Below are 27,313 nucleotides of genomic sequence, written 5' to 3' on the forward strand. Positions count from 1 at the left end.
ACTTTTCTCTGCTGCATCTAAATGGTACTAGTTTTCCTTTGGAAGAGTTGAGAACATTATCACTTAAATCATTCTTTTTGTTCTTTGGTGCAAACAAAGGTTAGGAGCCCTCACTGAGAAAGGCTGGCTGAGGCTTTCTTTGAGTCAGGCGCATAAACTCCTTCTGTGGACACAGTGAAATCTCGATTTGCAGATCAAAGGCATTACTTAAGTTTTAGTTCTTGGCAGCCTGACAGGAAGGTAAAGGTTGTTTAATAGCTGATTTTTTTTTTTTTTTTTTAAATAATGGTTTACTGTACCTCATGGCACTAGTTCTCTACTGAGCTCCTGGAGCATTTTTATTAAATATATATTGGCAGAACAATTCTTTTTAACCTTTTAATTATGAAAGTTTTCACACATTCACAGCAGGAGAGAGACTAGTATAATGACTCATAACTGCCCCTCAGATGCAACGGTAATCAATTTTGCCACACTTGGTTTTACTAGTTCCCCTCTTTTTTGCTCTATTATTTTAAAGCAAATCCCTGACATCATGCCATTTTTGTCCTTAACATTTTGATGTTTAAAAACAGTAAATTATTTCATAGCCACAAAGTCATTGTAATGCTAACAATTCTTTATTTTCTTAATGTTGTTTTTTAATTACGTAAAACATTTGTATAGATCCAAATGACAAACTCTACTGCACATTTAGAGAAGTCTGAATTGTATCCTGTCCCTTCTTCCCTGTTTCCTCCCTTCCCCCACATTGATTACCATTTTTATTTTTTAAATGTTATCCTTCCATACAATAATTCCTTAATATTATCCAGTACCCATTTCAGTATATCCAATATATATTCAGATTTCTCTGTCTCAAAAATGTTTTTTACAGTTGGTAGTTTGAATTCAGATCCTTACAAAGACTATCTGTTGCAATTGCTTGTTGTGTCAAGTCTCTTTTGATTAAAAAATTCCTCCCTTTTCTTTTCATGCATTTATTTGCCAAAGAAACTTGGGTCAGTTGTCTTTCAGAAATTCCCTCATTTTGGATTTGTCTGAGTGCTTCTGCTTGCTGTCACTTAACTTGTTCTTCCATCTCCTGTATGTCCTGCTAACCAGAAGATGTAAATTTGATTAGATCCTGGTTCAGCTTTTTTTTTTTTGGTGGGGAGGGAACATAGCAGAGGCAAGGATACTAATAGGTGGGGTTCTGTATTTCATGCTGTATCGATGAAGAGGCACTTAATGCGCACTTTTGCCCTACTTTGACTGATGCTGAGATTGATCAGAGTTCATGTCATGGGAGTCTGAGCATTTATCATCAGATTCCCTTCTACCTATTGACCCAATAATTTTAGCATCTATTGGTGACTATTGTCTGAAGCAGACATTTCATTAAGAGTTGAAAAATGATCATTTTTATTTCCATTATTCCTTCTACATTTATGAGCTGGAATTCCTCATTTGAAAAGAACTTTCCTTCATCAAGTAGGGCTGTTTGTTTAGCCTAAAATCCAGACAGGCAGGATAAATGTTTAATTCCTCCTTGTTGAATTTACCAATTTTAGAGCAAGTGTTCCCTGCCTGCTTCCAGTGACAACCACAGAGTTTGTTGGTGGTGGTGGTGATGGTATGTGCGTGTGTGTTTCGTTTTGTTGTTTAGATTTCTCTTTATTTTTTGTGTGCCATTGTGAATGCATGGATGTATATATATTCAGTAGGTTTCAGTCATTTGCAGTAATGATGGTTATTATTTTATTATTATATTTAATGACTAGGTTGTCTCATCTTTGGCCCATGGGAGCCCTTTGAAGTTGGCTCTTACGTCCTTTGGCCATGTCTTCATTAAGAGTGAGAGCATCACTCAGGCACAATATGATATTTCATACACTTCTTGTAGCTTTTCTGTATCAGAAATAGAGGTAGCCATTTCTACAGGGTGCCCTTGTACCTCTTTGTGGGAGGTGAGTAGAGACAACAAATTAGGCCCTGGTGTCCAATTGGTTATTAGAAAATTAAAATAGGAAAAAGTAAATATACTAGTACTAGTTCATTTTCATGAATGATTTAAGGTATTGCTTGTCTTCTCTATTTGTCGGTTAACTTAACAGACTTTGAAAGGGAGATAATCTTGACTTCATGAAGGTAGTAATACAAATGTTAGAATAAAAATTAATATTTATTAGGTACTTATAGTATGCAAAGCATTGTGCTGAGTACACCCATTATCTTGTACTTTGAGCCTCCCAGCAATTTTTTGCAAGCAGTACTGTTTTTTTTTCCAGATTTTACAGATAATGATGCTCATGTGTTGAGAGGTAAGGTGACTTGCCCAAAGTCTCCAGTTAGCAAATAAGGGTTGAATCTGGACTCATCCCTAGTCTGTGTGACTCTAGAAATTGTACACTTAACCTGAAAACTACACTGCCTTTGTAGACTCATAAATTTTTTTAACTTTTTAAATTGTATAGTATAACATATATACAAAGCAAAGAAATAGTTTTCAAACACTCTTCAACAGGTAATTATAGGACAGATTCCAGAGTTTTTCTCATGGGCTATGATACAATCCTCTCATATTTTTCCTTCTAGCTGCTCCAGAATATGAAGCTAAGGGCCTAAATATTTTTTTATCATCACAATTGACTTTTTTTCCTTCTTTTTTTGTGAAAATAACATGTATACAAAAAAGCTATAAATTTCAAAGCACAGCACCGCAATTAGTTGTAGAACATATTTCAGAGTTTGATGTGGGTTACAATTCCACAATTTTAGGTTTTTACTTCTAGCTGTTCTAAAATCCTGGAGACTAAAAGAGTTATCAACTTAATGATTCAACATTCATATTCATTTGTTAAATCCTATCTTCTCTGTGTAACTCCACCATCACCTTTGATCTTTCTGTCCCTCGTTTTAGGGGTGTTTGGGCTATGGCCATTCTAAATTTTTCATATCGGAAGGGTCTGTCACTAAAATGGGGTAAGAAGATGGAACTATCTGATGTTCTGGAGAGGATGGTCTAGGTTTCAGGACTTATCTGAACCAGAGACCTATCTGGAGGTTTATATGTTTCTGGAAAGTTACTCAAGTGCATGGAACCCTTGTGGAATCTTATATATTGCCCTAGGTGTTCCTTAGGATTGGCTGGAGTGGTCCTGGTTGGGGGTTGGCAGGTTATGATAGGTAGCAAAGTCTACCTGAAGCTTGCATAAGAGCAACCTCCAGAGTAGCCTCTTGACTCTGGACTCATAAAGTTTTATTCACGTTCCCTTCACATTCCAAATATGACTTGCTACTAAGTACCTGTTTTAATTGGAAAAACTGAAGATGATATGAACTCTATAGATAATCTCCAGGGGTTATTCTAATTAACAATTTTTAACTTTATTGTTCATTATGCCTCTGTAGAGATTCTAAAAAAGAAAAAAAAATTACCTTAAAATTAAACTCTTTATATATTTGGTTTTTGGGCCATGTAGTGGATATGCGCTGGCAAACATGAGAAGAACAGGAAAAAGACAGGGGCCTACACCAACCTGGTTAGATCATCAACCCCTGAGTAATTGAGAGTTAGCTGATCCCAGGGATACCCCCTATGAGGCAGGTGAACTCTGGCCTTTGCGTGCACCAGCCTCTTGCTGCTTGTTTTCCTCCCTCCAGAGATGTCTTCTTTGAAGGTATCTTTCTCCTCTTAAAAGTGGTCTGGGAGAGGAACAGGAAATTCAGTCCTCAGTACAGTGTGAAACGGTAGTGGGAAAGAGCTACTTTTTCTGGGGAAAGGTAACTATAATAGGTACCAAGGAATATTTAAGTATCGGACCCCTCTTGCTACCCTTGAAATATTGCCATTTTGACTTCTGTCCATTCTGCTTTTATGCATAGTTGACCTTAAGAAGTCTCTCAGTCTCGTCCTGTAGCTGTTAAATCCTGCCCTGCAGACAGAAGCAGGATTCCCTGTGAAAACTGGACAAGACCCAGCTCCTTTACCGAGCAGACTGGGTCACGTGACTTCCCAGAACTGTGTCAGGTTCACCTGGGTCAGCGGGGCTGGCGGGCAGGAAGCCGGGGTTCCCGTGGCGCACCGCAAGGGGGACTGTTTCTCGACGAATTTACAGCCCTCAGAGTTATTATTATAGAGCTAACTCAGACTGACTTTCGAGTTGGAACGTCTAATGACTTCTCCCTTAAAGCAGGGATGGTGCGTCATAGCCTTTGATGACTTGTCACAGAGCAGCTGAAAGCAATGGGAAAACCAGCCACCCTATCAAAACCTGTGTCACAAAAGAACTTCTTCCTGAGGAGAAATTGCAGAAGGAGATCAGGTGCTGGGAGAAGCAGTGTTTTGAATCAGCACCCAGCAGGTGGTGGTTTCTACTCTCATTCAGTTTTGAACAGATATTCCCAGACGGTATTGGCAATCATTGTGCTCCATAATGTGGCGGGGGTTTTGTTTGTTTGTTTTGGAGACGATATCAACCCAAGCCCTGTCTGCTTACAGTCACAGTGTTTTAGCACGTTAGATGCCTGCTGTTTAAAGGGTACACCTACATTCCTGGCTCTTTCTGCATGTGTGTGCATTGAAGTATATATTTAGACACACATAAAGGCATTACTGGAGAGCATGAAACTGTGGTAAAGAGAGATCTGGAGCATTTGATTCTTTTCTGTGAATCAAAGGGTAGTGAGAAGTTGAAATAACTACACAATAAATTTTCTTTCTTTTATTTAAATTTTTCTTACAAACCTTAGCTCACTTTGGCTTAAAGAGTTATCCCTTAAATCAAGTTATAGAGCCCTACCCAAATTAGATTTTCCATATACACTTGAAGAATTACCTAAATTAAAAATTGTAAATGTCCAAAAATGCACTGTTATTGATTAAATCATACTATATATCAATAGAAAATATTATTTATGATGCTGCTACCTGTGTTGGAATGTTGGGTTAGTTATGCTAGTTAGAGAGTCTGCAGGGATACTTACATGCTAAAACAGACCTGCACATGGTTAATCCCATTCAAAGTATCATAAACACAATTTAAATGCTACAGAATACAGCATTTAATTAATGGTCTAATTAAATATAGCTTCCATTTAAAAGAAATTGGACTTTGAAGTCAGACTGCCTTTCAAGTTCAAATCCTGATACATGTACTTTTGAGTTTTCACAACCAAAAAGTGTGATGAATATAAGCTGTGTCACAGAGTGATTGTGAAGACTAAATGAAGTATTACGTGTAGAGCACCTGACAAGGGGCCTGACAACTAATGAGCCACAATAAGAGTTATTTATTTATGATAGGACTATCTGAACATTCTGAGATTAAGCTAAAGAAGAACTGATTTTTGAAAAAAGGTATTTGCTGACGGGAATATACCATGGGGTTGTGTGTGGGGAAGTTCAAGGGGTCTTAGGGATGTTGGAACCCTAGTGTAGCTGGGATGTAGTAGGAGCTGGGACTAGATGTGAACTCAGAACCTTTCGTGATTTGTTTTCCTTCAAATAAAAATGTGACTAAAGTAGTTTCACTGGGAATTTATCCCATATGGGAATTTATCCATCCCATGTTCTTTTACTTTTCTTGTTCATTTTTTTGTGATCAGCATCTTTGAAAATTAATCAGTAGCCAGATATAGAGTAAATGTGCATTACATAAATCTCATAGAAACCATTCTATGACTATTTTAGGTAAATAACATTAGACAAGTGCTTATGCACTTAATTTGAGAACAGAATTTTTTTTTGGTAGGAGTAAACCTTAGTATCAAAATTCAGATATACAAGCTTCAATAGCAAAATTATGGTGATTCTCAGTAGGTCACTTAAAAATCATTTGTCTGAAAGGGTAGGCATCAAGAATAATATGAATTCACAAACTACATCCACAACCTTTAGGGAATGAGTTGTCACACCCCTCATAAAATATGTCACTCAGAATGTACTGTATCTTAAACCTTAGAGATGAAACTTAAAACTAAATGCTCCTGGGAGAGTCATGTATTACTTGAAATTCACAGAAACCAATAAATGACTGATAACAAGATTTTCTCTGCAATGAGATTTTAATGAGATAGTATGGTAGGAGTAGAAGAACACTGAATATTAGACATTGGTAATAGGGGAATATGTTGGAGGAAAAATAGGTCTGGGTATTATGTAACCTGTAAAATTCCAATAAAAATTTAGCCATGTATTTTTTTCTAGAGCTCAACATTGCTTATTTGGATTTTAAATGAAATCTTCATTTATTGTTATTTTTAGTTTGCTCTATTCTGTAGCATTTAAATTATGCTTATGATATTTTGAACAGGATTAATTGTGTACAGGTCTATTTTAGCATGTAACTATCCCTGCAGACTCTCTAACTAGCATAACTAACCCAACATTCCAGCACAGGTATCAGCACCATAAACAATATTTTCTAATGACGAATAGTATGAATTTAATCAGTAACGGGGCATTTTTTGACATTAAAAATTTTAGTTTAGCAAATCTTTCAAGTTTTTCATTGAGAGGGAAGAGTTAAATAGTTTTTTCCGATGCTCTTGGTTTCTAGAATAATTGATCAAATCTTTTCAAAGAGCTGAGAGAGTTGAATCTTTACTCAACAGGGGGCCAAAGTTACTCAGCAGCTTGATGAATTTCTCTAAGGTCTAATGATGCTTTCTGAACACTAGGCATATTTAGAGACTTTAAGAAACTTTCATCAGAAGTACATCAAGGTGAAAGACTATATTTCAAAATCCAAATGTTTAGAAAGTATCTTATGGTGTCAGTGTACAGTACTAAAACCAGGATATTGAGAAAGAAATGTCATGTGAGCTAGTAAATTTTATCTGTTACCAAATTTATTTAGGATGTTCATTATACTTAAAAGCCAGAAACAGAACTAATTTTTAGATGGCATTGTTTGGTGAGTGTTGTTAGTTCAAGGACTAGTTCACAACATTGTTGGTTATGTAAATGATGCATATTTGTTTTCCAGATTTGACAAGCATGTATATACCCATGCAGATGCCTAACTAAGTTAAGCACCAGGCGTAGGTAGAACTTGAAGAATACTTTTTTTTTTCTTAACATTGCTTATTGTGTAATATAACATATATACAGAAAAGCAATAAGTTTCAAAGTATGTTATAACAAGTAGCTATAGATCAGATTTCAAAGTTTGGTATGGGTTACAGTTCCACAATTTCAAGTTTCACCTTCCAGCTGCTCCAAGACACTGGAGACTAGAAGAAATATCAATATAATGATTCAGCAGTCATACTCAATTGTTAATTCCTATCTTCTCTGTTATAACTGCTCCTTCTCCTTTGATCCTTCTCCCAATCTTTAGGGGTATTTGGGTTATGCCCATGCTAACTTTTTCGTATTGGAAAAGGGTGTCAACAATATGGGATGGGGCATGGAACTAGTTGATGTTTTGGAGAGGCTGGCCTCTCTGCATTTCAGCATTTATCAGCCTAGGAACCATTTGGAGTTCGTAGGTTTCTGATAAATCATCTTAGTGCATGAAGCTTTTGTATAATATTAGATAGAGCCCTAGGTGTTCTTTAGGGTTAACAGGAATGCTCTTGGTTGGGTTTTGGCAAACCTTGGTAATTAGTAATAATTCTAGCTGAAGCTTACATAAGACTAGCCTCTGGACTCTGAACTTTCTTAGTCACTGATACCTCATTTTGTTACGTTTCTTCCCCCACTTTTGGCCAGGAAGTCATTGATGACCAGGACCAGGCTAACCCCAGGATGTCAGGTCCCACATAGCAGGGAGGGTAACGATTTTCCTTGCAGAGTTGGGCTTAGAGAGAGAGAGAGAGGTCACATCTGTGCAAGAAGATAGGTTTTCTGGAAGTAACTCTTAGGCATAATTATAGGTGGGCTTAGCTTCTTTACTACAGAAACAAGTTTCATAAGAGCAAGCCTCAAGATCCAGGGCTTTTCCTATTATCTTGGGAGTCCCTAATGTTTGAGACACTATCAGGGGTTTCCCTGGTGGGAAAGTTTAATAGTTCTGTATTTTTTCTCCAGTCTCTCAAGGGACTTTGCCAGTACTTTTTAATTATGTGCCTTATATACTCTAGGATGTATCCAGGTATTACATTAAGCTATGCAGAATTACAAGCCCACATTCTCATTCTGGGTATCACGTGTTTGGGTTGTTTAAATGAGCTATCCAGACGAGTTGAGTTAAAATATGTGCAATAAAAAATGTAGGTTTTAGACAAAACAAACTTTTCTTCTTTTGGTCTCATACAGAGGTGAAGTTCTAAAATACAGACAATATCATCCATTACCCTGTATTCTGATTTACCTTAGTCCCAACCCAATTGGCTTCATTCTTATTTCTAATTGAAGCCTGATTTTTTTTTTTTTTGAAACTAATAATTTTTTAGGCTGATAAAATGAGTCCACTTCATAGAGATGTAGGGTAGGCTAAGTAGGGTGTCAAAAAAACAGTGGAGGATTTGTTGTCTTCCTTGCCTGAGAAATTATTTCTCCTGCCCTTTTAAAGCAAAGTATCTGGCATATGGTGAAATTTTAGTGGTAATGTAAGTCATATGTCAGTCTATCATGTAAATTTTTGTCTATAAGAAAGGAGACGGTGTATCTTTTAGGAGTATAATGGTATACTTTCTAGTGAAATGCCTGAAGTAGAGGGAAGAGATAAAATAGCAGAATGGAGTTTAGAGAATTGTTAGGAGACATATCCAGAGGCCCTTAATGTTGGTTGTAACCTAGCAGCAAATCTCCTGGGAGAATTATTAGGGTGATAAAGTAACTTACAAATATCAACCAGTTTATAACACTGAGGTGAAATTAGCTCTTTAGTTTCAATTTGGGGTTCTGAGTTTTTTTGTCTACTGATCTTTTGAGATAATCTCTTTGAGAAAGCAAAGAAATGCGAAAGTGCTTTTTTTAAAAAAAATGTCCAGAGTAAGACATGTTGGTCTTCATCCTAATAATTATAAAATGCTTCAGTTTACTTTTTAAATATTTTGGGTTTTATTGGTGAAATATATATATATCCTTTGAAAACATTTAAGACTACAAGGATTACAAGCATTAACAGAGCAGGCACTTATCTTATCCCACTACTCCATACTTCTCATTTTCCAGAAGCAGGCATTTCTTCTAGTATTTACTTCCATATTTCTAAATAACATGGATTTACTGTTATTCTTAATTTTTAATTTTTAAGTTTCATCCATTGATTTTCTGCTATGGGACAAAAAGTTTAGCTCTCTCACACTTCCTATTCCTTTTCTCCCACAGTTCCCCTCTTTCATCCTATCATCACAGTATCAGAGGAATATGATTTTTTTTGCATAGGCAGGCACTGGGAACAGAACCCGGGTCTCCAGCATGGCAGGCGAGAACTCTGCCACTGTGACACTGTGGCCTGCCCAGTAATATGATTTTTTTTTACTGATAACTTTTCAGTGTTGTTTTTTTTGTGTGTGTGGGGGTGTATGGTCTGGAAATTGAACCCAGGTCTCCTGCATGGCAGGTGAGCATTCTACCACTGAACCATCTGTGTACCCTTCAGTGTGTTTTATCATTATGACTGTATAAATGTTAATTTATATTTAAGCCATACTGTGTTTACATTTCATTTGTTATACAAATTTTAATTTTCTTTGAAATTGTCTCATTTGCTTCATTCTCTAAGTAATTATTTCTAACTCAGTAATGTACTAGCTGTAAAAAAAAGAGAGAGAGAGAGAGAGAGAAACTCTTTTCTTGGTACAAGTAGTCAGGTAATTTATCAATTTTATATTTTTCGTGGAAACATCACTTCCAGGGTCCTCTACTCTCCTGTTCCAATCTAGTAGCTCTCTAGGTCTGCTACACTTCTGGTTTCTTGAGCTTACCTAGGGTTTATTTTCAATCAGCTGTTTTGGATCCCTTGTTTCCTGAATTTCATATCTTCCTCTTGGTTTTATTGCTGGTTTTGGTGGAGCATGTCCATCTATAACTTCCTAAAGAGGAAGACCTTGAACATCAGGAAATACTTTTATTCTTTAGCCATATTTGATAGTTTAGCTAAGTATAGAATTCGTTCTTTGAAATCATGTTTCTTCAGGAATAGGAAGGCATTCTTCCACTGTCAGGTGTTCCTGTTGAGAAATTTGATATTATTCCTATCCTCATTCTTTGTAATATGATCTCTTATTTTTTCTTTTTGGAAGCTTGAGAAAATTTTTCATTATCTTTGGAGTTTGAAACTTCATAGTGATATGCTTCTGTGTGCTACCTTCCCCCTTTCTAATTGCTCTGGACACTTGATGGGTTCTTTAACTACGTGAACCATATATTATTTTAGGCCTGGGAAATTTTCTTAAATGATTTCTCTGATTGATTTCTTTGCTTTCATTTTCTTCTCTGTTTCTGGAATTTCTATTACTTGGATTTTCAGCCTTCTAGACCAATTCTTTAATCTCATTATCAGTTTTATTTATTAATTTTTTTTGCCAGGGCTGTGTGGTTTTTACTGGAACCCCAGGGTTTTTCAGGACAAGATTTGTCTTCTACATTAAGATATCATCTGATCCATTGGGATGAATAAAACATGCAACTTCATATACAGACATACTCATTGTAGTACAATTATAAGTTCACATCCTATAAACAAAAAAAACCCCAGGGTTTTTTCAGGACAAGATTTGTCTTCTACATTAAGATATCATCTGATCCATTGGGATGAATAAAACAAGCAACTTCATATACAGACACACTCATTGTAGTACAATTACAAGCTCATATTGCATAAACAGAAAGAAGTACAGTGCATTTATAATTGTATATGCAACATTAGTAGATCCCTGATGAGTAAGAACTAACATTTTGATTATCATTGAGAGATTCAGTTCCTCCATTTGTCATTTTTTAATTCTAATGGTTGAGAGACTTCTATGGTCTAGCTTCTTACTCCTTTTATTTCAAAACTTGTTTCTCCTCTGCTGTTAGTCTCTGTTTCTTTTTCCCATTGCTTCTGTTGGCTTGAAAGAAGAGATTGCCTACCATCCGCAACCACAAGCTCCACTGTCTGTCTCTCTTTTTAAAATTTATTTTATTTATTAAATGTACCAACATACAAACTCGTTATCAGTTTTGTCTTGCTTTCTGTCTTGCTCTGGTTTTTGGGAGTGTTGGTGAGGAGTAGGGAGATTTCCAAAAATTTGTCTTCCAAGTCTTGTATTGAATGTTGCATTTCTGTTATCACATTTTCAATTTCCAAGAATTCCTTAGTTTTCTGAATGCTCCTTTTTTTCTCTTCCCACTTTTGCTGTGTGGATGAGGATACTATTTATAATTATCTTGAAGTTTTCTTTTGCTTCTTACATTTTTTTGCCTCTTTAAGGCCCTCTGCTCTCTCCTCCAACCACTAGTTTTTACTCTACATCTTTTATGTAAGAAGCTTTCCTCATTTGTCAGATAAGCCTCAGTTGTCCATTCATATTTAAAAGTGAAGCAATAAAAAGCTGATTGGAAGCTTGGGTAGGGCTTGGATAGGACTTATCAACCATAAGATGATCTTACTGGGCCATTTTATTGAAAGACTCCCAGTTATTCAGAATCTATGGATCTTTTCTCTTGGACTGGTAGTTTCTGCAGAGATGACTCATCCAGTCTTTTGCCTGGGGACACATAAGCCTTACTGTAGTGTTCCCAGTGTTGAGTAGGAAAAGTAACACTAAAGGTAGACTTCCATCTATCCCCCTGTTTTCTCTGTGATAAATTGTTTTCTCTGTGATTAAATTGTTTAAAAATAGTCCAGTGTGTTGAGGGAATACATTAGCTGGGACACCTAACCTATATACAGAGAAAGTTGCTTAGAGAGTATGGTGTTAAACTGATCCCGCGGGCTGAGAGGGAGTTAGCCAATGAGAATGGAGAGAACAGTATTCAAAGCAGAGGATATATTAATTTGAGTAGATGTATGAGTGTTACTCAAGTAGCAGGAGCAAGTAAGGTGTCAATTTGTTATAATGGTACATTTAATGAGAAAAGAACACCAGGTATATAATCTACAAAAGTCAATATGTAGATTAAAGGGAACAGCTCTCCAGGGTGATTAATTAAATTTACTAATCAATACTGTGCCTTTTGCCAATATGGAAATAAAGCCATGGGGTTCTAAATTAATTTTTGCTTAGGGATCAGGATTTAAACTTTTCACTTTGGGTATGAGTACTTAGTGTGTGTATTTGGCTTTGGGAAGAGTTGAATGTTGTAGATTGTTTTTTTAAGTTTGTTAACTTTGCAATGTCACTGGAGGGTTATTTCTTTGCTTTCAGTAGTCTTCTGACAATAAGAGTGGTTTTAAGGAGATGTTGAATCTTAGATTACCTATTTAGATGGAAAACTGTGAGCCTGATGAACTTTTGAGTTTGCCTTGAAGAACACTAGGGGAGATTACGATTGTAATTCCAGAACTTGTTCTCAGTTTCTAACTCTGGCTTTGCTTCTGTTTCTCTCATTTTTAAACTTCATTTTCCAGAATAAGAAAAACAGTTTCATTCTTTTCTGAACTAAATTTGAGTTTTCCCACCTCAGCCTGTCCTCCCCCTTCCCATCCCCCAACTCTTCTTGTTCTTCATAATCTTTGGCTTGGCTCTCCTACCATGACAACCCCCTTCTCCTAATAGGCATGCACTCCTTTTTCCTTACATTTCCATAGCACATTGTATTTCCTTGACTTTGTTTTCTCATTACAAACGATAGAATGAGGCGTATGAGTCCTTAGTTCTACTCTTAGTTTGAAATCTCTTGGTGGCAAGAACCATCTAACTTATTTCAGCACCTAGTCTGATAGTAGGACTCATGAAAATTATTTTTATTGGAATTGAATTCAAATTACAAGTTATTTTTCACTGTGAACCTTTTTCTTTCCGTTCTCTCAGCTCACCAAAGGACGTGAAAATGTTTAAACTTGAATGTTTCTAAATAACCCTTAATTTTACTTACAGCTTCATTTGACATTATAATTTGATCTCAAAGCAAAAGAGCCTACCCCTTTGGTCCTATTTTTGGCCCTTTTTACCTTTTTCTTTCAGCTATTTTAAATTAACCTTTATTTTTTGCCCCCAGATATTCAGAGAATAAATATTCATTATAGAAACTTGGCTGAAACTTGGCTACAGTCTCTCCATCTTTCCATTCCATGTGGTACATCAATCTGATCAAATAAATTAACAGTGGTCCCTTAATATTTCAAGTCCTGAGTCCTTTGTCTAAATTTCAGTATTCTCTGTGACCTGACCCCATCGTATCTGTGCAATCCTACCTCTACTCTCAAGCACAACTTGTTGTCATTGTTAATTGATCTGGGTATAGGCTATAACCATTCCTAATCAGTCTTCATATCATATTCACTATTTTAAATGTCTTCCCTCTCCTTGATTCACAGTTGATTTTTACTAATCTGTCAGTTGAAACCTTCTCTGGCCAGCCTAATCTCCTCACATTGACAGAGTTGGAGCAAGAACCCAGTCTCTTGCTTTGTTCTATACCGTCATTGCCTCTGTTTCTTTAGCACTGCTTCTCAATTTGATTCGGCAACGACTGCCATACCTTCAGGCTTTTGGCTGGATCTCTTCTTCCTGACAGTGATGGCCTTCTAGCCCTGTTGCTAAATTAGTCAGAGAAGACCTTTATCATTGAACCAGTTGTCCTATGATAGAACATTGTGCGAAAGCAATGCCTGGCACAGAGTTAGTGCTCCATAAATGATTTTCCAATTCCAAATCCAATTTCAGTGAGGACCCAGGTCACAGAACCAGATCTCAGAATTCCCCTAGTCCAGTTCGGTGCTTGTAGCAAGTGCTGGTGCTTCACACTCTTCCCTGACTCTGTCCTTGGCTTTCTATCACTGGGCCTCAGTAGATGGCTTGTGGGTTTGGATTTGTTACCATGGTTATACTGTTCAAGCTTTACAGTAAGCTCATTCAGAACTATGATAAATGAAAAATGAAATGGAAAGGAAGCTATTGGATATTTTAACTGCCCCTTTCTTCTTGAGTCAAGCCAAGATAGTACATTTCTAAAACAGCTTTGATATGCAGATTGCTAAGGAAAACTATATAGACAGACCCAACATAGCCAGTTAAGAAGAGTTCTTTGAAATAGTTAATGAAATGCTTCATACTGGGCACCTGGTAGAAATACTTTCCTTAGTTTCTGAAAAACCTTTTGATTATGCTTCCCTTAAGAGTTAAAAATAATGCCAATGGTGTAAAAAGCACTACTTTTTCATAGGTTTAAAAGCTATTTAGACAATAACAAAAAACAACACAAGTGGAAAGCTGCTGTTCATTCTCTAGAGAGGTCAGTCATCAAGTGACACCAGTTTTATTTTGGCAAACCATATTTTCAATGCTAATGAAACCCTTTGGAGAAGAGTTTAGAAAAACAATTGGTAGACATCAAGTTAAAGATATTTTAAAAAGCTAAAAATATATTAACTTTGTAAATAAAATTGAGCTGAACTTAGACACATGGTGTTCTAGTTTGCTAGCTGCCAGAATGCAATATACTGGAAACGGAATGGCTTTAAAAAAGGGTAATTTAATGAGTTGCTAGTTTACAGTTCTAAGGCTGAGAAAAAAAAAAAAAACAGTTAAAACAAGTCTATAGAAATGTCCAATCAAAGGCATCCAGGGAAATATACCTTGGTTCCAGAAGACCGATGAAGTTCAGGGTTTCTCTCTCAAGTGGAAGGGCACGTGGCAAACACAGAGTTTCTCTCTCATCTGGAAAGGCACATGGTGAACATGGTCAGAGTTCCTTTCTCATCTGGAAGGGCACATGATGAACACGGCATCATGTGCTAGCTTCTTCTCCTGGCTTCCTGTTTCATGAAGCTCTCCGGGAGGCATTTTCCTTCTTCATCTCCAAAGGTCGCTGGCTGGTCGACTCTGCTTCTTGTGGCTATGTCATTCTGCTCTGCTCTCTCTGAATCTCTTTCTTTCTCCAAAATGTTTCCTCTTTTATAGGACTCCAGAAACTAATCAAGGCCCACCCAAATGGGTGGAGACATGTCATCACCTAATCCAGTTTAACAACCACTCTTGATTGGGTTACATCTCCAGGGAGATGATCTAATTACAGATTCAAACATGCAGTATGGAATAGGGATTATTCTGCATTTACGAAATGGGATTTTGATTAAACCATGGCTTTTCTAGGGTCCATAATCCTTTCAAACCTATGAACCCTAGAAAAGCCATGTTTTAATCCAAATCAGTCTTGTGGGAGCAATACTTTCTCTTAATCCCTATTCAATAATGTAGGTTGGAAATTTGATTAGAATATCTCCATGGAGATGTGACTTGCCCAATTGCAGGTATTAACTTTTGAATAGAGGGAGATGTGACTCCAACCCATTCCACGTAGGTCTTGATTAGTTGACTGGAATCCTTTAAAAGAGGAAGCATTTTGGAAAAGGCTTGGGATCTGAGGGAGCCACCAGAATGATGAGAACAACACAGCCACAAGAAGCAGAGTCCACCAGCCAACGACCCTTGGAGGTGAAGAAGGAGAATGCCCCCGGAGGAGCTTCATGAAGCAAGAGGCCTGGAGAGAAACCTAGAAGACATCACCATGTTCCCCATGTGCCTTTCCAGTTGAGAGAGAAACCCTGAACTTCATTGGCCTTTCTTGGGTGAAGGTAGCCTCTTGTTGGTGCCTTAAGTTGGACGTTTTTATAGACTTGCTTTAATTGGGACATTTTCACGGCCTTGTAAACTAGCAACTTATTCCCTTTTTTAAAAGCTGTTCTGTTTCTGGTATATTGCATTCCGGAAAAATTAGCAGACTAGAACACAAGGGTACCCATTGGTATAGTAACAACTTCTAGAGTTTCAGTATAGTTATTTTTAAAAATTTGAGTGAGGTTTTATATACAGTAAAGCTCACTAATCTTAAATACATAGTTTAGTTTTACATTTGTATATACCTGAGTTTCAATGTAATTTGATTTTTACATTTGTACTAGTAGAATGTTAAATATTTAATTGCTAAAATTTGGGAAAAAAAGAATAACTCCCAGCCTTCTGTTTTGTACTTGTGAAGCAGTTGTTACTGGAAGCTTTTCATATTGGTTTCTATCTTAGTTATTTAGTCCTATGCAATGAAGTACCCCAAAACTTAGCAGCCTGGAAAAGCAATAAGCATTTTGATCTCACTCAGTTTTTGTAGATCAGAAATTAGGGAGTAGCTTTGCTGGTGGTCCTGTCAAGGAGTCTTCCATGAGGTTGATACTGATCAAAAGTGGTGGGTTCTCTGCCCAATGTGTTCAAATGATCAATTCCTGAGACGCCGGGTTAGTTTCAAAAGATTGGCAGGTTTTAGGATATATGAGCACCCAACGGCTCGAGATGATGAGGTTAGAGATGATCTTATTGTTGCGCAGGAACAGATTGATTGTATGCTTAGTCACATTGTATGTAAGAAATGGCAGACTTAATATGGTGATAGGCATGATTTTTAGCATTATAATGAGGTAGAGGTCACTTATAGGTAAAAGTTTAAGCAACTGCACATGTCAGGCTGATCAATTTTGGTCAGATCCAGCTTTGGTTATCAAGATAACTTTGGAATTGGGATGAGCTAGTTCTGGGTTGACCCAAGGCCCTTTGTTAATAAACATTAGGGCCTGTGTTTAGTGATCGTGAGACTCTAAAGTTGAAAAACAGAATTCAGTCATATGGTTTTGACAATCACAAGATAAAGGCTATATAGTTAAGCGATCATTATCGAAGATCAAGGCAGCTGGATAACAGTTAAAAGATTTCCAGTATTCCCCTCTGTCTATTCTAATATACTAGAAAATAAATATCTGTATAATGATTCAGTAATCATAATCATTTCTTAAATTCTAACTTCTTGGTTACAAGGTTATAGATGTTAGCCAAGGCTGAAGTCATCCAAAGGTTTGCCTGGGGTAAGGGATCTACTTCCAAGGGGCTGACTCTCATAGTTGGCAAGGTAGTCTGGTGAGTAGTCTCAGCTCCTCACTGTGTCTCAGCTCCTCGCTATGTGGACTTCCCTATAGGACTGCTTAAGTGTCCCTGTGACATGGCAGTTGACTTACCCCCAAGTGAGTGATCCAAGATGGTAGGGCAGATGCTGTAATGTCCTATGCTATTTTGGACTGGAAGACACACACTGTTATTTCTGCAGTATTGGTTACATAGATCAGCCCAAATTATTGTGGAAAGGGAATGAATACCAGGAGGCAAGAATCACTGGGGACCATTTTGGAAACTGATTATCACAATTTCCCTCATTTATTATGCTGTTTAGATGGCTTTTGATTATAGTTTCTTTTTATTATTAAAGACTTCAAACATTCAGAAGAGTAGAAGAACTAGAGTAAATTACACCTAAATACCAGTCACCTACATTTAAGAGTTGTTAATACTTTACTGTTCATCAGTTTTTTAAGAAGTATTTTAAATGAAAATTACAGACATTATAATATTTCACTCCTAAATATTTCAGTCTGCATCCCCCAAAATTAAAATGTTCTTCTACATAACTAAAATATGATTGTCACACTAATAAAATTTGAGAGAATACCTTCATGTTATCTGATTCTAAGTCCTACTTAAATTTCCACAATTGTCAGTAAAATGAATTTTATAGCTGGTTTGTTCAAACCAGGATCCAAAAAAACCCATCATTATATTCAGTTGTGTTAAAGTTTCCCTAAATCTGGAGGTACACCCTTTTTTGGTGCTGTGAACCTGATGAGATTAGGTTAGATTTTTAATTTTTTTTTTTTTGCATGGGCAGGCCCCAAGAAACTAGGTTAGCTTTTTGTAGACTGTTCCACCTTCTGTATTTGTCTGTTTCCTCTTGATGTCTTTCCTTATTTCTCTATCTCCTGTATTTCATTTAATTTAGAAGTTAAATCTAAAGCTTAATGAGATCTGATTTACACATTTTTCATGAAGGTACTTCATAGGTGTTGCTGTGTACTTTATACTTCACCACATCACAAGGTTCATCATGATGAGTATCCCGTTTTCCCACTCTGAAGGAGACTGCAGCCTCATCTGCCCACTGTATATTCCAATCCCCCTACCCCCCACCCCTGCTTTGACTGCAAGTAGCATGTAAGGTGATATTTTCACACAAGGTGGGTATCAGTTCCCCATAAACTTTTCACTCAGTGTCTTTAGCATCCATTGCTAATGCTTCCTTTTCTTTTCTTTTTTGGCACAGGCAGGCTTTGGGAATGAAACCCGTGTCTCTGGCATGGCAGGTGAGAATTCTGCCACTGAGTCACTGTCACACTGCCCGTTAATGCTTTCTTATATCAATTACTTCACTAGAGGATGCAAAATAATATAGTTGCTTTCATTTGATTCTTTATGTTGTCAAGTCACACATTTTTCTTCTCCCATATTGCCACCACTTTTTTTGCTAGATTTGCTCTTTTTGAATCATTCTTCTTTATCCCCAGAGTACCCTTTTTGGGTTTCGTTATCAAAATGTAGCTGGTTAATGAATTTTGGTTAAGTGCCTGGCTGTGCTTCTTTACTTCTAATGTATCAGGGCTTCCCCAAACTCTGTTTCTCTATAATCTATGTATTTTCAGCACTGACTCATCAAACGTTATAGCTCATTTGTTATCTGTCAGTCAAGTGCTCTGATGAGGAGCTGGACTAGGAAAGGTGGAAAGATGAAGGCCAATGAAATGGTCTGCGTTCCTTAGCTTTGGGGAAGCTTCTGGTCTTCTGGCAAAATCTAACTAAACAGTTCAACAACAATTACTCTTGACTAAATATTTCTTGACTGACAATAGTCTGATTAGTAAGCATTTTACGTTGGTCTGTTAAAGTAAAATGGAGCCCAGGGGAAGGCTTTGTGGGTAAGGGGCTGGGGAAACTGCTTAAAGGTGACTTTTGAGTTGCATTTTTGATGTGGTGATCTACCATTCAAATTGGATACTTTAGATAGTGAGAGGGACACTAAAAATACTTAAAATTATATAATTAAAATCATTCATTAGACTGATAAATTGTTTTTATCATATTGGCGGACCTTCTTTTCAAGGCAAAAGTGTTCTATTCAGAAACTTGATTAAAGCAAAATTCATTTTAAAAGTAAAATTAATGTACATCAAAGTCAAAATCATAATTATATTAATTATCTCAGCATTGTGAAAGAACATAAATTGAATTATTACTCTGCTTTAATTAGTTTCTTAGTTGTGTCAGTCAGATATCTTGTAATTGGTATTTTTTGAAGACTGTTTTTCAGTTTTTAAAATTATTAAAACATTCTGCGATATTTTTCAAAGTTGTATTTTATGGTTATTGAGTTTGAAATTGTTGACACCTTCAATTGATTCTTTTCTGTGGGCCATAATTATTTTTTAAGCTTTTGATTTTGAAATACTTTCAAACTCAAGGATAGTTAGAAAAATAATACAGACCTCATACTGAGAACTCAACATATTCATATTTCCCCAGATACCCAGATCACCAGCTTTAACATTATGCCACATTTGCTGCATCACTCTATCCATCCATCTTTCTCTCATTCATAAATCCATTTTTCTGACATTTGTGTAAGTTGCATATATCATGCTCCTTGAACACTCAACATAGCCATGCTCATTCCCTAAGAACAAGGACAGTTACATATAATGATCTAAGTGCAGCCATCAAGCTCAAGAAATATAATATTGATAATAAAGCTTATGGTTTATATTCTAACTTTTTCATATGACCCAATAATGCCATTTAAGCCTATTCTCTCTTGTTAGATCCTGTCCAGGATTACTTATTGCATTTAAATGTCTTTGTCTCTGTAGTTGCTCTTTCTTTTTTAATGCAATTTTATTAAGATATATTCACATACCCTATAATTATTCAAAGTATACAATCATTGATTCACAGCATTATCATATAGTTGTGCATTCATCACCATCGATTTTTCAACATTTTCATTACTCCAAAAACAAAAATAGGAATAAAAATAAATGTAAAAAAGAACATTCAAAATCCCATACTCCCTGTTATTTATCTATTTTTTTGTCTTTATTTTCTTACTTATCTGTCTGTATACTGGATAAAGGGAGTGTCGATCACAAGATTTTCACAATCACTCTCACACCATAAAAGCTATATAATTATTCAATCATCTTCAAGAATCAAGCCTTAGCTACTGGGTTACAGTTCAAGGTTTCAGGTGTTTCCCTGTAGTTACTCTAATACACCAAAAACTGGAAGAGGTTATCTATATACTCCATAAGAATAACTTCCAGAATGACCTCCTGACTATCTGAAGTCTTTCAGCCACTGAAACTTTATTTTGTTTCATTTCTATTCTTCATTTGACCAAGAAGCCTTTCTCAATCCCACGATGCCAGGGCCAGGCTCATTCCTGTGAGCCACGTTCCACATAGCAGGGAGGGCAGTGAGTTTATCTGTGACATTGGCTTAAAGAGAGAGGCCACATCTGAGTGACAAAAGAGGTTCTCTGGGGATGACTCTTAGGCATAATTATAAGTAGGCTTAGCTTCTCATTTGCAGGAATAAGTTTCAAAAGGGCAAGCCCCAAGATCAAGGGGTTGGCCTATTAAATTGATAGTCCCCAATGCTTGCAAGAATATCAGGTGTTCCCCAGGTAGGGAAGTTTAAAATTTCCACATTTTCCCCCAGTCCCTCAAGGTAACTTTGAAAATACTTTTTATCTTCTGCCCAGATCACCCTGGAGTGTATAGGGCATTATAGTAACCTGTATAAACCAACAATATCTCACTCCCTGTTCAAGTTTCCATGTAATTATGGTGTTCGAATAAACTGACCATATAAGATAAATTAGATAGTGTGCTACAGGAAACATAAATTTTGGACCAAATAACCATCTCTTCCTTTGGTTTCATACAGAAGTAAGTTTTAAAATATATTCAGTATCATCCTTTACCTTTTAGTCTGATACCTTAGTCCTAACTAGATGGGCTTCATACATATCTCTTATTGAAATCTGATCTTTTTTTTCCGCTTTTTTAACAGTTAACTGTATGAGATAGTGCTGACTTTCATAGCTGCAGAGCTCTAGTTCTGAGTCTCAGGTGTCACACAGTTACCCAAAGTTTCAGGGCATGATGAGGTTATACATAAATAGCTTATTTTCTCAAAATTTAGCAATGACAGTTACCATTCCAGAATAGATGTAACTGCTCTAAGAGTTTGCAGTCTAGGAACCTTTACAATAAGCCTTCCCCTTACAACCTATGCTCTTGGATTCAGTTTTCAGAGTTTGCACATTATAGTTAGTTCAATTAGTGAAGCATTATAATATCTGTCTTTTCATTTCTGGCTTACGTCACTCAAAATACTGTCCTGTAGGTTCACTCACCTCACAATTTCTGTCCTTCTTGCCGCTGCTCAGTATTCCATTGTATGCTTACAGCACAGTTCATCCTCACCCTTCTGTTCATCAGTCACGTACCCTTAGGCCACCTCCATCCACTGCAAACTGTGACTTTGCGGCTATAAACACCAGTGTCCAAATGTCCAGTCATGTCCCTGCTTTCCGTTCTTCCAAGTAGATACCTAATAACAGGATTGCAGGGTCATATTGCAACTCTACGCTTAGCCTCCTGTGGAACCACCACACCGCCCTTCAAAGGGGCTGCACCATTCTCCTTTCCTACCAACAGTGAATAGGTGCATCTCTTTCTGCACATTTTCTCTAGCATCTATATCTTTCTTTTTATTTTTTAAACAGCTTTACTCACACACCATTCAATCCATCCTAAGTGAACAGTCAGTGGTTCCTGCTATAATCACATACTTATGCATTCACCACCATAATCTGTATGAGGTCATTTCCATTTCTTACACAAAGAAAGAAGAGGAAAAAATTAAAAATAAAAATAAATAGGAGAAGCATCAGTGCCACTGAGAATCCTATACTCCTCCCTTATAACCCTTCTTATTGACATTAAACTTTGGTATATTGTCTTTGTTACATTTAATGGAAACATATTACAGTGTTACTGTTAGCTATAGAACCTACCTTACATTGATTGTATTTTTTCCATATACCATCCCATTTTCAATACATTACACTGTTGATGTTCATTTGTCCTCCCTCATGCAGAGACATTCTTATATGTTTGTACATTTAATCACCATCATTGTCCACTCTAGGTTTTGCTAAATTATACGGTCCCAATCTTCTATCTCTTGTCTTTCCTTCTGGTGTCATATATGCCCCTAATCCCCTAATCTTTCTTTTTCCACTACACTCACACTCAGCTTTGTTCAATTCACTTAAGAATATTGTGCTACCATCAGAAAGTATTGTACTCTCCATTTCTGGATCTTTACACTCAATCCTGTTGAACTCCTTCAGCAACAATTGCCTGATCTCTACCGTCTTTCTATCTCCTGATAACCTGTGTTGTCAACTTTAACTCTCAAAGTTTGCTCTTTAATGTTAGTTCATATTAGTGAAACCATACAGTATTTGTCCTTTTAATTCTGGCTAATTTTATTCAAAATACTGTCCTAAAGCTTCATCCATGTTTGTTGCATGCATCCTGCTTTTATTCTGATATATTATATCTTACTTTTTTCTCTCTTTTTACCTTACTGATAGTCTTCATTTCTACACTGTTCTCCAGACCTCTCTGTCCTGTCTTTTCCTATCTGCCTGTAGTCCTCCTTTTAGTATTTCTTGTAGTGCAGGTCTCTTGTTCACAGATCTTCTTGGTGTCTGTGTGAAAATATTTTAAACTCTCCCTCATTTTTGAAGAACAGTTTTGCCAGGTATAGAATTATTGGTAGTGTTTCTCTTACAGTATCTTAAATATATCATACCACTTCCTTCTCGCCTCCAGGGTTTCTGCTGAGAAATCTGCACATAGTCTTTTCGAGCTTCCCTTATATGTGATGGATCGCTTTTCTCTTGCGGCTTTCAGATCTCTGTGACATTCGACAATTTGATTAGTAAATGTTTTGCAGTAGGTCTATTTGGATCTATTCTGTTTGGGGTGTGCTGTACTCCTTGGGTCTGTAATTTTATGTCTTTCATAAGAGATGAGAAATTTTCAGTGATTATCTCCTCCATTATTCTTTCTGCCCCTTTTTCTTTCTTTTCTCCCTCCGGGACACCCATAACACATATTTTCTTGCACTTCATATTGTCATTCAGTTCCTGTTTTAGTTTGCAAGTTGATGGAATGCGATATACCAGAAACAGAATGGTTTTAAAAATGGAATTTATTAAGTTGCAAGTTTATAGTTCTAGGGCCGTGAAAATATCTGAATTAAGGCATCCAGAAAAAGATAGCTTAAATCCAAATAAAGGGCCATGATGTTCAGAGTTTCTCTCTCAGCTGGGAGGGTACATGGTGAAGTCTGCTAGCTTTCTCTCTTTGTTTCATAAGGCTTCCCCAGGGGCATTTTCCTTCTGCTTGAAAGGTCTCTCGCTGTGTGGGCTCTGTTGACTCTGGTGGTTTTAAAGCTTTTTCTAAAATGGTTCCCTCTTAAAAGGCTCTAGTAAGCAACCCCGCTTTGAATGGGTGGAGACACATCTTCATGGAAACCATCTAATCAAAGGTTACCACCCACAATGGGATGGGTCATATCTCCATGGAAACAAAAAGATACCATCTAGCAATATTTAATGAGGATTAAAGGGCATGGCTTTTCTGGGGTACATAATAGCTTCAAACCACCATGGTTCCCTAAGATTCTGCTCATATATTTCCATTCTTTTCCCTCTCTGTTCTTTTCTGTTTAGGATCTCAGATGTCCTGTCATCTAGCTCAGTAATCCTTTTTTCTGCTTCTTCAAATCCGCTGTTTCAGTCTCCATTATGTTTTTCATTTCTGAAAACATAAATTCTGCCATTTGTTTTTTTCAAACTTTTGAGTTCTTTATGGTCACCTGATGTCTTCTTTATATCCTTCATCTCTTTTGCCATATCTTCCCTCAACTCGTTGATTTGATTTTTGATGTGATTTAGCATGCTTGTTTGAACATCTTTAATAAGTTATTTCAACTCCTGTATCTCATTTTAAACCGTTAGTTTGTTCCTTTGACTGAGCCATATTTTCGTTTTCCTGATATGACTTGTAATTTTTTGTTGGTGTTTAGGCAACTGGTTTCCTTGATTAGATTATTCTGGAGTTTGTTTTCACTCCTTTATCTAGGGTTTTATGTTGGTTGGCTTTGTTCTCTATCTTCTTTGCCATTTAGTTCAGATTATTCTAGATCTCTAGCATAGCTTGAGTTTAACTGATCAGAGTTTTTCAACTCTTGTTTTTCTGGTTCTTGCCCTGCTGTATGGAGCTTTTTTTTTCTTTTGAGGAGGGTCTATCTAGATATGATTGACCCCAATCAGATTTTCCCAGACAGGGCAGGCCCAGGACTCAGGAGGAGGGTATAATCAGTATCAAGTTTCCCTGAGGATGAGACCCAGCAGGTTGTCTGACCTGCCTGTGGAGCCTTTAGACTCTGTACTTTTCCTGTCCTGCCCAGCAGGTGGCACTGGTCAGCCCACAGCTCCCCTCTGCGTAAGGTGGTGTGGAGCCTTTAATTCTCAGCTTACAATGAGTTTGCTTGAGACAGAGGCTGAGGTGGAAGGCAGGCTTAAGCAGTTTCTGGTTTTTAGCCCCTGGGGTCTGAATTCTCTGAAGGAGGGCTGTTACTTGTGCTGGATCCCCCATCCCCTTCTCTTGGGGAAGATATACTCTTTGGTGGCTTAATGTCTTCAGTTGACTTGTTAATTTGTCTCTTAGACCTATCTTAACTCTGCCTTTACCTGGGTCAGTGCTGACAATTGAAAATGCCTGAAGCTTTCTCTAATGAGCTACTTTGAATACATTAAAATTGGGGTGGGGTGGGGGAGAAGAAAAGAAAAAAAAATGAAATTAAAATCTCTTTTCAGAACTAGTCCCCAGCCCCCAAGTTTTGCCAGTCAAGAGCCAGAGTTGGTACCTGGCTCTGTGCCCCTTTTCTTTGGTCACAGCCCTTTTCCAATATTCTGAGCTCAGCTGACTATAAAAGCCTCCTCGCTCCCCACCCACCCTTCATTAGCCCTGTTTCCTCTCTGCTGGGAGAGACCTCAGAGTTACTTTCCTGCTTCCTTTGGGTTTACTTGTGCTTGAAGCTTGTATTCAGCAGTCCAAATTTGTTAATTAAAACTGCAATTGGAGCTTAATTGTGTTGCCTTCCCTTGCTCCTAGTACAGAGTGCCTCTTTTTCCTATGGGGAAATGTTTCCAACAGCTTGCTGTGCCAGTAGGGGAGGGGACACCAGCCTCTGCATTTCTGGGGCTTTGCTTTTATTTCCCTATTGAGATCTTGGCCTTTCCGCCTGTTTTATACTGATGTACAATGTGTGTCCAGTTATGGATGTTTCCCAAACAGTTGTTCCAGACTGTTCCTGGCTATTTACTAGCTGCTCTAGATGGTGAACTAAATTCCACACCTCCCTATGCCACTGTCTTGCCTGCCTCCTCTAGTTGCTCTTTCTGTTTTCTATATTTAATTGTGGGAACATAAACTTTCCAAATCAGCTGTTCCCAGCATACGATTAGGTGGATTAATCACATTTACAATATTGCAGTACCCTCTCCACCCTCTATCACCAAAACTTTCCCATCTCCCCAAGGAGAAGCCAGACACCCATTGCCGAGGGAATTCCTCATTCCGTCTGCCTCCTGCCCTCGCAGCCCCTACTCTACTTTCTGTCTTTGTGAGCTTGCATATTCTCTAGTATTTTCTTTGTAGTTACCATGGTGCTTAGATTTAACATCCTAAATCTATAACACGGGGGTGTGAGGGTAGTTCAGTGGTAGAATTCTTGCCTGCCATGCACGAGACCTGGGTTCAATTCACAGCCCATGCGCTTCCCAAACAAAGAGCTGCTTTTATTATTTTGGGAGCCCTGAGCTGTTTTGGAAGAAATTCAGGTGCCCTGTTGGAGAAGGCTCTTGAGAGGGAGTAATCTGGGGACTACAGGGAGACAGAGAAAGAGAATGTCCCCGCTGAGCCCATTTGGTCCGGCCGCCTCCATCAGGGCATGAGGAGTGAAGATGCATGTTCCAGCCCTGGTCACCATCTGACCACAGCTGAATCATTTACCTGGGCCCCATATAACCCACAGAAGATCATGAGAAAAAATTAAAATAGTTGTTTTTATTTTTTAATGCCACTACGTTTTGTAATGATTTGTTATGTAAGCAATAAATAATCAAAAGTTGAGCTATTCCGAAGTGCAATGTTAGAATTTTAAAATGAAATCTTATACAGTGTTTATAACTCTCATCATTAAATGTGTTCAAATCCTTTCTTTTGAGGGGATAAATTTGAATGTCTTCCTGTTTGCAGTAAGTACGAACAATTTACTGTTGCCAATAATTGTAATTCACTAAAAGCTTCAAAAGCAGTAGATTTTTGGTGTTTGATTCATTTAATAGTTTTTTAAGAAAAGGCTTTTAACTAATTTGGAAAAAAATAAAATCAAAACCTAAAGGTCTTATTTGCAAAATAGTTCAAGACTATTGAATATCAGCTTATATTGCTTTATAAAATGAACTTTACTTTTCGAAGAGATAGGTGTTTCCAGTACAAACAGTGAAGACCAGCAAAGAGAGAAAATACAAATTGCCATGCAGAAGAATTTATTTTTGATTCAATATCATCTTTACCAAAAGATCAGGTATTTGGTTATCCTGTGCATATATAAAATATTTGTCACATTCAACAACTGCAGCTTCTATTAATATGGAGGTTTCACTGGGTGAAATTATGAAGTATGTGTCTGTCACAACCAGATCTAACTGTATCTGTGCTCCATAGATTTCTTAACTTAATAACAATATTGTTTTTATCATGATAACTATTTCTCATCCAAATTTGCATCCATTTTATCATGCAAAACCAAATAATTATATTTCAGTTTTGACCTCTTTAAACTGGACTACAAGGGCAGTCACAATAATTATTAGATTTTTCATGTTCAGCAGAATGAACTACCACAAAATGTTGTCTTTGATTTGGTAAATTAGACTAAAAAAAAATTAGTCTAAGTTGAATTAACTTAGCTGATTTTCTGTTTTGGGGATGTATTACTCTAATATAAAACTGATGTTATATATTTGTTTGTGAAATTGTGCTGGTAATGGAGCCAACAGATTAATAACTACTGCATTGCTTTTCAGACATTCACTAGAAAACCTGGGTGTGAAAATGAGCAGTATTAATTTAGAATAGTTATTTTATTTAAATGGAAAGTCACGCCTCAGTTTTCTGTAACTGCATTATCTGAGAATTTTTTAAGTTGACAT

The 27,313-nt window shown here is 37.0% G+C and overlaps 1 protein-coding gene across 2 annotated transcripts in view; it reads left to right on the forward strand.

The window, feature by feature from the left end:
- Positions 1–27,313, forward strand: part of DERA (deoxyribose-phosphate aldolase) — a 120,941-nt gene that overhangs the window by 17,699 nt on the left and 75,929 nt on the right. Inside the window, exon 2 of one of the 2 annotated variants that reach the window (XM_077170213.1) lies at positions 18,221–18,260. The exons of the other annotated variant lie outside the window; for it this stretch is intronic. Coding sequence (XP_077026328.1) covers positions 18,254–18,260 — 7 coding nt within the window. The 5' untranslated portion in view covers positions 18,221–18,253. The remainder of the gene's footprint in view (positions 1–18,220; positions 18,261–27,313) is intronic. 2 annotated transcript variants of the gene reach the window in all.

This window comes from Tamandua tetradactyla, chromosome 7 (genome assembly GCF_023851605.1).
Source record: "Tamandua tetradactyla isolate mTamTet1 chromosome 7, mTamTet1.pri, whole genome shotgun sequence".
Taxonomy (NCBI): domain Eukaryota; kingdom Metazoa; phylum Chordata; class Mammalia; order Pilosa; family Myrmecophagidae; genus Tamandua; species Tamandua tetradactyla.